Source organism: Thunnus albacares, chromosome 16 (assembly GCF_914725855.1).
Source record: "Thunnus albacares chromosome 16, fThuAlb1.1, whole genome shotgun sequence".
In the NCBI taxonomy this organism is placed as follows: Eukaryota; Metazoa; Chordata; class Actinopteri; order Scombriformes; family Scombridae; genus Thunnus; species Thunnus albacares.
Genome location: NC_058121.1, coordinates 15,299,868 through 15,311,724, shown reverse-complemented (window position 1 = coordinate 15,311,724; position 11,857 = coordinate 15,299,868). Strand labels below are relative to the sequence as shown.

Below are 11,857 nucleotides of genomic sequence, written 5' to 3'. Positions count from 1 at the left end.
TCAATGAAACCAACATTGACCCAGTTGGAAACTAACCGCTAGAGAGCTTTGTCACTTCAATGTATTATTTTGGGACACTTGCTGAGGGGAGTGATTATGTTGTTTTTCTTGAGGGGACAGTCGCCAAACTTCTGATTGTCTATTGTCTCCCGGATTCAGTGTAGAGGCCATCATCTCTACTACAACTTCAGCTCTATTTCTGTCTTTTTTCCTCTCCCTGGGCAATTTGAAGACAAAAGCTCAAAGATGTAATACTTCAGGTGCAGAAACTGCGTGTATTCTTTCATTTGAGTCCTTCAAATTTTGAGCTACACTAGGCAGCTCTTGGCAAGCTTCATGTGAGAATAGACGGGTAAAGAGAGGTACACCTAGCCAGAGAGCGAGAGAGAGAGAGAGATGTTTTGGAGAGTATTCACCCAAACACCTCCTCCTCCTCCTCCTCTTCCCTGCTCCACAAACTCACCCTGTTCTTCCCTTTCACTCCCTCACTTCTTTTTTTTTCTTTTATAGCTTCCTACTACACCTGAAAAAAGGGGCATTTTTGGAGGCATAAAGAGAGGGATAGTTTTACACCTCCCCAGGCTGGGGGGTAGGTGGAGTGGTGAGGGGGGGAGGAGGCTCGGCACAATGTATTTTACATGAAAGGAAGGGGATAGGGTTACCACACCGATAACCACTCATACAAATGGGGAGAGCAGAGAGCTTTGAGCAGGTAAATGGGTGAGGCTGTGTATGTGTGTGTGTGTGTGTGTGTGTGTGTGTGTGTATGTGTGTGTGTGTGAGACAGAGAGAGAGAGAGAGGGGACAGAACATGGAGGGCCGATAGAGATGGAGGTTGTGTTTGTGTGGTGAGTAACATCCTTCATGAGTGTGTTTTGTGGTCGACACCACCAGCCGATGATGGCTGGATGATCACGTTGCACAGGTGTGTGCGTGTGGATGCCTGTGTTTGTGTGAGTGTGTGTGTGTGTTTTTGTGCAGTATTAGACTTGAAACAATAGATTAATCGATTAGTAGACTGATAGAACATTAATCGGTTTTGATCATTTATTCATCATTTTACTGGTTCCACCTTCTCAAATGTTACTATTTAATGCTTTTTTTCATACAGTATATGATGATATCTCAAAATGTAGGGGATTTTGACTGACAAAACATTTGAATATGTCAATTTGGGCTTTGGGATCTTTATTTTTATTTTTTTATGCTCTTCAGACATTTTATAGCAACAGTTAATTTATTAATTGCAAACATAATTAGTGATGAGTTTCAGCCCTATTCATTTCTATGAATACAGATAATATAGGAAACATAAACAAATAATGTACCCCAAAAAATAAACTGACATGAAGTCTTTCATATCTCTATCTTTCTCACGTTCTGTTTTAGATCTGTGCGTTTAGTTTAGAGTATTGTAAGTAAGTTGTTTAGTGTTTCTTAGTCTCTCACACATTCCATCAAAAGCCGTTCTGTATTCGGTACCAACCCTCATGTCATTACGATGATCCTCATCGGGGAAGTTTCCCTTAACTCTCCCCCATTTCAGTTTCAAGTTCTGCCGAAACATAGATCTCAGTTCATGCAGGGTGGGCTTGTTTTGTTCAATGATTTGCCGCAGGACAATTACATATTCCTGGCCCCCTTGACTGCATATTTCAGGGAGTTCGCTTGCCACAGAGGCAATTTCTTTGTGTCCAAGAGTAGTAGACATACATTATTTCTGCACCGTCTTCTCTGGGGACCTCTATCATCGGCATCATAAGAATTTCTCCCCCTTCTCTGCTCCTGGTGTGTTGGGGGGGGGGCTGTAGATTGTGATTGTGCTCGCTTTCACTTGTTCTGACAGCTTTTCTTGGGCTGAGTCTGTAGAATATGAAGGAGGTGGTGATGAGGGTAAACTGACTAAAGACTCTCTCATCGCTATCTGGTTCAGTCATACAGGCCTGAACGTCTGTCTGGTTGGCTTGCCTCTGGTTGTGGTAGTGACTGGTCTGGAAGCAGACCTGGATTTTAGTGTTGATGGACAACTGGCATTGAGAGGAGGTCCAGGTCTTTCTGGAAAGAGAACTGGGGACATTGATGAGTTATTTCTCAATTGACTCAAACTGAAACCGCTGTTTTCAGGGAACCCACAGTGTTCAAAACACAACTGTAACTGCCTACAAGTCTCTAGTTCATGTTTATCGCACATCCTGAAAACTTAGGAACTTCTTTAATTTGACCTTTACCCATTTTATTGTGCACTACCCAAGCGATCTCACCCTTTGATTTCAGTTTGGGTTCTTAATCCCTCTTAATCCCTTTGTCAATGGATCGTCACCCCTAATGGAATGTCTTTACCTTTCAGACGTCTTTTGTGGTCTTTAATACCGTATTGAAACCGTTGTCTATAGTCATCACATTCAGTCGCTTCTCGCCCCGGGATTCATTTATGAGCCTTCCTCAGGGGAGGTTGACTTCCTGGGTCTAAGGCAACTTGTAGTCCCTTCACCAGCTGCACAGATTTGGTCTGTTTGGAGAACAGTCAAAGGAGTGAATGAGATCGACAACCCAGAAGAGTCATGGCAATTTACCTCTTGCACTTGACTTCAATGAGGAAAGAGACAACTCTTCGATATAGTATTGTCACACTTTCTTTAATGCTCAGAGCATGGCACATTCATACTCGATACAGACATACGAGCTACTGTAGAGGAGTGAGCCCTGAACAGTGGGGCAAATACTTCTTAATGTGTTTCATACCAACCTCTAGGAGTTGTTTTGACTACTCTATGCATGATTATACCCAAATAGACATGGCAGGATCTGTTTCAGAATAAACAGATGTTCTCTGTTTTGTTTTCACACAGGAACATACAAACACACATACATGATTTCTATGACTAAGCATTTTAACCTTTCACAAGTTCACACAAGCATTTATAAATATTCATACAATAATTTCCTTCACAGTTGCTTAATTCAAAAACAGGGCATCCTTGTAGCTATAGAGGTTAAGATGCTAACCATAAATTGCAACATCCCTGGTTCAGTCGAGGAATCTCTGCTTCATTTCTCTCTACTGTCTTCAGTGAAGGCTTAAAATGGCCAAAAAAATACTTTAAAAAATTTCAAAAACAAATGTAACGTCATTAAAATGCTCAAAATATAATAAATATAAAAGAAAGTTCGGAGATACATTTTTAGAAAGTCCAGCAAGCTTGTGAAAAAATCCTTAATTTAAACTAAATGAATAGAACCAACAACAACATGACAAAAGAGATCAACAGGAGCAGAGTCTCCATCTGTCTCACTGTCTGCTGAGGGAAAGATAAACTGCTGTTGTTCCACTTGAAGAACAAAGTTGTTCTCGAAGTCCTCTTAAAAGGGAGCGAGGCACCTCTGTCAGACAATTAAAACACTCCTAATGTCAACAAAAACCAAAGTAGAGTCTTGTCATTTAGCCATCTGATATACTAGCTGCTTTCTTTGCCCATGCCGAACTACTGTTTTGTTTTTTCTCTTCTTTTTTTTTTGTATTTTATCAGGCGTGTTTTGGGACACCTCCCTTGCTCCCTTCTCCACTTGCTGTGAAAATATTTCATCGGGGATGTTTTTGGACGACCCCCTCCCAATGGGGTCCTGCCTGGCTAATAATAAAGTGCTTGAGTTGTCAAGCGCTTCGGCAACACCCTAATCTGTTCTGACAGCTAGTCCTCCACATACACTCTCAAACGTCCAGCACGCGCACAACTGCATGTCGGTGTGCGCGTATAACACGTTCTCAACAGACATTTGCACTGATGTATGCACAGGGGTCCACAGACAGTCTATCAATCAAGGTGTTTATTGGGGCAGGGGGATAAATGCTGTGGGACGGGGCCGCATGGTGTCACCATGGTGACCGAGCTAAAGGTGGCTGGTGCACAGTTGGAGACGGTGGCCCTGTTCCAAATTGGTCTCCTGGCCTGTATGCATTCCTTGTACTCTTCTCCCCTGTTCTCTGTGGCCTTGTAGGTGCGCTGTAACTTTTAAACTAATAAAGGGCAAAGTAAGTAAATTGTATTTACGTAGCACATTTCAGTATAAGTAAACTCACACACACTCAGTCAAACACACACGTACAGGACATAATCATAGACTTGAGAAGTTTTCAGCTCGCTTTTGAATGCAGACACAGTTGTGACTATTGTTAGGTCATCAGGCAGTCTGTTCCAGGTCCACAGAAACAGCACCAAAATCCTTAAAGGGTCAGTACACCCAAATTGCAAAAAAAATTCTCACATATCTTCAGTAATATCCTGCCATGCTGATACTTTGCTACGTTTTATTTGCCAAGGTTTTGAGATTTCTGCCTCGTCTCCGATGCCTGTGATGGAGGTGAATGGAATTTCATTTAAAGAGGGCTCTACTGGTATATCCTTGTGTAAGTTACAGTTCAAAACCTCCTTATTTTTGTTAAATTGGCCCTTTATGCAGCCCCTCAGTTCAGCCTCTTTCTGAAACAGGCCGTTTTATCTCCTGTTTCTCAGCTCATCGGAAGGGGGGCCTTACCCCCTCCTGATGAGCCCACTCTGTTCTGCCTCTTCCACAGAGCCCGACCATGGATGTATAAAGAGAACTGGATACAGCATTGGAGGTGGGACCCCGTTCATTCCTATGAAAGTTGCTCAGTGGTGCATTAAGCCAAAAAAGATCAACTTCTTCCGCATAATTTCCGCATCTGTGGGGCCCACAGAGCAAGCACACTAGTGACTTTTGCCGGCCAAGCTGGCTACTTCCAGTTTAGCCCTCTGGCTAACTTGAATGGGGGTAAAACAATTCAGTTGTGCGTCTCTTCTAGATTTCTGAAATGTGATTTGACCGAATGGATCAAATTCTGATAGTGAGTGACAAGCCATTTCGTGGAGGTTGTGACACTCAAAAGAAAAAAATCTGCTGATTTACAGATGTCTCTTTTACAATATAAGTATATGGGAAAAAAGTCTTTTCGGCCCCAGTTGCATCCCGCGACGTTGTAATTACACAGTTTGGCCACTATGTCAAATTGGCTTTGGAGCCCGGCATTGTTCCTGGAGGCTTGAGCCCACCATGTTGCACCACCATGTTTCTACAGTAGCCCAGAATGGACAAACCAAACACTGGAGTGCCTTTTGCATTTTACACGGCCACCGTAGGTTCTCCTACACGCTTGAAAGGGTGTGTAACCTCACCACTAGCTGCCACTTAATCCTACACACTGGTCTTTCAAGTTTTAAGTTTTGCAAACTGCAAGTGCCACAAATGAATTTACATTCACCTGCATCATATTTTGTTGAGGCAGAAATGTCAGAAACAGATAAATGAAAACCTGGCAGAATAAAACCAAAACTCTCTGCATGGGTAGTTATCACTATAGGTAAGCAAGGTTTTTTTGTTTGTTTGTTGTTTTCCGTTTGAGAATTTTGTTGAACTGACCCTTTAAAATTTGATTAGTGAGATGAAATTCTGTTGAAGTCAGAAATTGGAGCTGGCCTAGTTGAAGCAAGCGTATGAGTGTGTGATCATCTGATGGTGTGTGTTTGACTGCCGGTGTGTATATGTGTGCGTGTGTGGGCGTATGCCTCCCCTGATAACACCTTGACGACCATAGTGAAAGAGTGCCATCTTCAGACCAAGGCAGCTGGGAGGGAGAGAGAGAGAGAGAGTGTGTGTGTGTGTGTGTGTCCACCAAGGTTATACTAAACCCCCATCCACCTCTCCGACTCACGACACATATGACACACACGTGTAGCCCGTGTGGTTCCAATTAAACACAGATTGGTTGTGTGTGTGTTTCATGTGTTCAGGTGTACACGCAAAACTTTGTGCAGTGTGAGTGAGATGGGGGGGATGGTGTGTGTCTAAGGGAAGGGGGTGGGGGGGAGTCAATTGCATGGTGTGAAGTTTATGGTCTGGCCTGTACTTTCTACTGCACAGCAAGACATTGACATCACATCTACACCACTTCTCCATTTACCGTTTTAACTTCATGGAAATAATCAGGCTGCCATAAGCAGGATTTACTCTAAGAAGAAGTAAAGTCATACACACGGATGTTTTTGATTTTAGGGGCTCAGACTTGTTTGAGTTATGTTTTTTGTTTGAAATTCTTTTGCTACACTTTCACACACAGTTACAATGTGGAATTCAGCTTATCTGGGTCTATATTAGCAAAAGACCTCAACACCAAAAAGAAAAGTTACATTTAAAAAGTTCCCTGGCTTAAAATGTTAGCTTGAGGGACTCTGTAGTGAGTGACAGCCGAGACAGAGCGAGAGAGAGAGAGAGAGAGAGAGAGAGAGAGAGAGAGGAGGAGGAGGAGGAGGAGAAGAGAGAAAGAGGAGGAGGAGGCAGAGGAGGAGGGAAACAGGACGAGCGAAATGTTCCCCATTACTGGATTCGAGGAAGACAGGAGCTGTGCATGGATTGGCCTTAGAGACAGAGAGATAGAGAGAAGGAGAAAAGTGTAGCTCAAATGCAGTTGATCTCTTTCTTCCAGCTGCTACATGTTTGTACAGAGTTAAAAAGAGAGAGAGAAAGAGTGCATTTTCTCCTGGAGAGCAAAAACAAGAAAAACGTGACACCTGGAGTACAAAGTTAGAGCAGGTAGATAGAGACAAGTTTAACTGTGTTCGAGTTGAATGAGTGTGTGTGTGAGAGCAGCGAGCCTGCGTCTGAAGGGAAGCTGGTGGATCGTACGGCTCTGTAATGCTTTGTGGAAGTAAAGGACTGCTAACTGACCTGATTACACCCTGAGGTAAGAATGGCTGTGTGAGTGTGTTTGTGTTTTATGCTCAAACTATTTTTTTTTTTTTATCAATTAATAGTAACACTTACTGTAATTTTGGTATATTTATTTTCAATGGTTACACTTGAATTAATAAATCCTGCTTTATGTAAAAGCAAGATGGGAATTGCTATTTAATATCTGATGTAGCAATAATTTGGCTAAATAGGTGCAATATTCAGAGCATTTAAAATAAAAAAGAGGCTGGTGTGTTAAGGTGACAGCATTGAAATTTATTTGAGTTAAATTAATTTACACAATAACAATATTTCAAAACAGTTGCACATAAATGACAGAATTTTTTTTTATGCTTTGACTTTACATTTTTTTTAAATTCTACTTCTGAATTGTCATTATCAGATATACATTTTCTTTTCAAGTATTATTATTTGCAGCATTTGAGGTTTGTTTTATGACTACAGCCCTGTTATCTAATTTATCCAACAAAATATCTCCTAATCTACACTGTTTCTTCACAAAATAAGTCTAAAATGTAGAATACGACAAAATTTACAGTGGAATTACTGTGTTTATAGCAGAGAGATTATTTGAAAAAATATTTTAAAATCCTTAATTAAAACCGTTCTTGTGCACAATGGTAAAAATAGTATGCCCGATTTTCTTAAAGCCATTATAGACCCTTTGTGTGTGTATGTGTGCGAGTGTGTATGTGTGTGTGCAACTCAATGCATAGTATCGGATGTCCTGTTGCAGATGGGTTGGGTTATTACCAGAAACACATAGCGCTATTCTTCTTTCTCTCTCCCTCTCTCTCTCTCTCTGCTTTTTCTCTTCCTGTACAAAGTTTTCACAGTTTGCCAGAAACAATAATACAATCATTGTTGAAACATTATTTGTGTCAGATTTTATTTACTTGATTAAGCTTGTTAAAACAAAAGTAGAGTGAAAAAAGGAAACCACAAAGAAACAAAACTAGGACTGCTTCTACTTATTTATGACTAACACCTACTGCTTCTCATTATTACCTTTCAGGCTCAAATTAGGCTTCACATTATCCAGAAAATGATAAATATCATTAGTGAGCAACAACACTACCATAGCAGTGTGATTCCCTTAAATAAATCATTGTTATTAGTGCTAATTACCTGGGGTACCTGTATTTATCCCTTAGGGAGTCCCCCCTGGCCAAGCAGGTTGTGTTCTAGACCAGTCACCCGGCCAACCAGGTCAAAGGTCACCTTTTTAAGTGGCTCAGATGACACAAATGGGTCCTTCAGGCATCGTGGCTACCTAAGAGTTTGCTTAGGCCCTTCGTTTTGGTACTGGAGCTGAAATTGAGTGTGTTTTACTGCGAGACACGGAAAGAGGACGTATTCCTTTCTTGCAGTCTCATTGAAATAGTGACCACTTGCACTTTTGTAGCTTTGTTATCGCATGACAGCTTTTCGTTAAACACATATTTTTAAGTGATGTCACAATAAATAGAAGGCATGGCTCTCAATCGGATTATAAACATTTTGTGATAAAAGTAGCTACAATTGAAATATAAAACAAGTCAAAAAAAAAGATTTGAGAACTGAATAGGAAAAACTGTTTCAGATCATTTTCATACATCAAAAAGAAATGACAATAATGCTCAAGTGGGAAAGAGGGTTAAGTAAAATAAATGTATGGAATTATACCAAATATGGAACAAATGTTTTCAACAGACAAAGATAAAAGTGCTGAGATATTGAGAGACTCGGACAGAGAGGTCATCAAGTAAGAGAAAGTGTGCATTTATAAAGCACAACGATAAAAGCCTTTCAGGATCAAAGCCCGCGTGTGCTTGTGTTTTCACAGATCATGTTGAGACAGAAACAGCCAGGGTTTATGTGTTTCCATGTGTGTGTGTGTGTGTGTGTGTGAGTTTGTGTGTGTGTGTGTGTGTGTTAGTGTGCGTGCATGTGCAAGCACGCACATGCGGGCTATGTGTACGCCCGCGTTTGTATGTAGCCCTGCGTGTGCGTTACATGTGGATTGCAGTTTCTCACGGCCATGCTGTTGATGTCGTGACTGACAGCCTTGTTAAATTTCAGTAAAGCATGAAACGTGACATGAAAGTGGCTTGTGTACGTGTGTATGTGTGTGTGCATGTGTGTACGTGTGTGTGAGTGAGTGTGTGTGTGTGTGTCTGTGTAAAGTGATCCATACGAGGGCACTGGCTAACCTTTGAACCCTGTCTTAAACAGCTAAGTGCTGCTTCTTATTCGCTCTCAACAGGATCCTATAATCAGAACCATAACACCACAACATAGTGCTCTATACACACACACACACACACACACACACACACACACACACACACACACAGAAATGTCCTAGTTTCCAAATACCTGGAGTTTAGTGTCTGCTTTGCCAAGCACTTTCTCTGTATACTTACCTGTGATTGCGATAATTTGCAAATGACTTGAATATATGATGCCTGGGTGAATTTGACCATGCGTGTGTGTGTGTGTGTAGGCGTCTGAATGCGTATTTCCATGTGCGAGTGTGTGTTTGGCACCTCACGCGTGCCCTACAACTCGGCAGTGTGTTGACACAGTGATTATAGGGCAGCTGGTACACATTGGCTCTTGCTCCGCCCTGCATTTACTGTTCTAATTAGTTCCTGTTCCAAATAAGAGAGAGGAATTTTAATAGAGAACCGCTGGTCTGCCGTCTAGCTCCGCATACCCTCACACACACAGCAACACACATGAAACCAAGTCTGTGTGTGAGTGCGGTGAGCTGCGGTGGAAAGGCGCAGAGGCACATGTGTTTTTTCTTAATTATTTTTTTTTTTTTTTTTTTTTTTTTTTCAATGATGAAGGAAAAGTTCCAGCACGCAGTGATTGACAAGACCAAATGTCTCGGTTAACCCCCAAAGTCAAGTCTCGATTTAGTGTCGACACTGACCCGTTTAAGGGTGAAGAGTGAGCCCTCTGACCTAACATGACCCCGCCGTGACCTTTCAACTCTTTAAGGGTTGAGGAAGGGGCTTGAGCTCAGGATGGAGCGAGGTCACGGGTGAACAAGAGAAAGTTAATATCCGTCACTTAGACGCCAGTTAGCACTTCTGTCACGGCGGTGGGTACAACCACAAACGCTGGGTCTCAAATTATTATTATTTCTGCATTTTAGTGACCTTGAAGAATAAAAAAAAAAATGAAAGCGAAATGGAACACGTTGCAATTTCTGGAGCGGGAATTCATTTTGTTTTTATTCACAACAGTTCATGATACTAATATAATTAGCCCGATTCATAAACACCAGTTTATGAGACAGGTTTATGACACACTAAACACGGGTTCTTATGAATATGTGTGTAATGTGATGTGTGCGGTTATATGTTAAGTAACATTTTCTCTGCTCTGGTTTCCCTGCAGGTGAAGAAATCACACAGTGACTCTCATGTTCCAGACCTTTCCGACACCAGGTACACACACTAGTGTCTGTTTGCATAATATGACAAACAATATTAGGTTTTTCAGAACTCTGTGTGTGTGTGTTGGTGTACAGATGTGTGTGTGTGTGTCCTAGTTCTCTGGTCATGGTGCAGAGAGGTGAGGTTTCACTGCAATGGCGAGCTGTGATGAGGTCATCAACACCTTTCCGAAGACCTCAGTGCCCGAAACACACACAGACGCACACACACACACTCACACAAAATAGTAATTTACATAACTTATAAAGAGCTGAAATGATTAGCTGATGACTGGTTGATCGACATTAAAATAGATATTTTGATAATCAATCAAAAGTTTCTGCTTTTTCAAGCAGAAGTAGTGAAGAAATACCACGTTTGTCCAGCTCCAGTTTCTCAAATAAGAGGATTTTCTGTTTTTCTTTGTCATATATCTTTGTAAATTGAACATATTTGGGTTATGGACTTACGCCATTGAAGAAAACATTAACATTTCATACACTAAACATAATTAATCATTAGTTGCAGTGTATTGTACTACATATATGTATATTATATTTATTTTACACAATCAGAAGTATAAATATCATTAAAACCACTTACCTACTGTATAAACTTACACCATATGTTGCAATAAGATGCAGCATATTCTTCAAGGACCGCACATAATGTGAAAACCAGAAAAGAGTTTATGAAACACCAACTCCTGCCATCGCCTCCCGAGAGGAGCGAAAAACAGAGAGGAGGGAGGGGGGGGGGGACGAGGGGGAGGAGGGGGTGAGCGGGGGGGGGCGAGGGGAGACAGAATCATTTCCTGCTGTTGAGAGACAAAAGAAAAGGATGGATGAAGAGTGCTGAAACACACGAGGGAGAAAAAGAGAGTGAGAGGTGAAAAAGTACCAACATTTGTGAAAGTTCTTAACTTGTGTTTCCATCGAGAGTGATATTTTAGCCTTTCTGTTTGAAGTTGGGCCTTGGCTTGATATCTAGTCCACAATAAAGCATTGTTGATGTTAAAGCAGTGATCAGTGTTGTCAGTTCAAAATGTACAGGAGAGCAGAATGAATGTTTAACTGTAAATAGGAGAAAAAGAGTTGACAGAGAGAGAGAGAGAGTTGAGCTGGAGTGTTTATCTTTCTCTTTTTTTGTACCCTCAAGCTGTCTCTCTCGTCTGGTGAAAGCTATATGTTTATACCTGTCAGTCTGACTGTGGGTTGCAGTCATGTGTGGCGATGCTATCTGCCCATAGCATTGAGATGGCCTTCCTCCAGACCGCGACACAGATGTATTGCACACCGAGTGGCAGAAGAGCAGCCCGCATTTATTTAATTCTCCCTCCATCTCTGTCATTTCTCGCTTTGATGTCTCACACAAGCGCACAAGTGTGACCAACCTGCGGGCAGCATGAGTCAAGCGAGGCTCACACACACACACACATATATGCACACACATTTATATCTGTACGTGCACACACACTGACTCAACATTCAACCATGTCTTCCAGCAAAGGATATGTCAAAATGTGGGTTTGTGGCAACGGTGATGAAGAGTCATAAGCGAGTGTTTTATGTTGCTTTTTTTTTTACAGTGTGCACGCATGAAAGTTTATTAAAAACGCTTACACCCCTCGCTTGGGGTTACAGACCCCAGGGAGTTGCCACGGT

The 11,857-nt window shown here is 41.6% G+C and overlaps 1 protein-coding gene across 7 annotated transcripts in view; it reads left to right on the top strand.

The window, feature by feature from the left end:
- Positions 1-11,857, top strand: part of eya4 (EYA transcriptional coactivator and phosphatase 4) — a 52,504-nt gene that overhangs the window by 20,689 nt on the left and 19,958 nt on the right. For 5 of the 7 annotated variants that reach the window (XM_044376637.1, XM_044376634.1, XM_044376635.1 and 2 more), the window contains exon 3: positions 10,156-10,205. In XM_044376637.1, coding sequence (XP_044232572.1) covers positions 10,156-10,205 — 50 coding nt within the window. Of the gene's footprint in view, positions 1-6,392; positions 6,758-10,155; positions 10,206-11,857 lie in introns of those variants that run through there. The other 2 variants (XM_044376638.1, XM_044376640.1) reach the window with 2 other exon arrangements.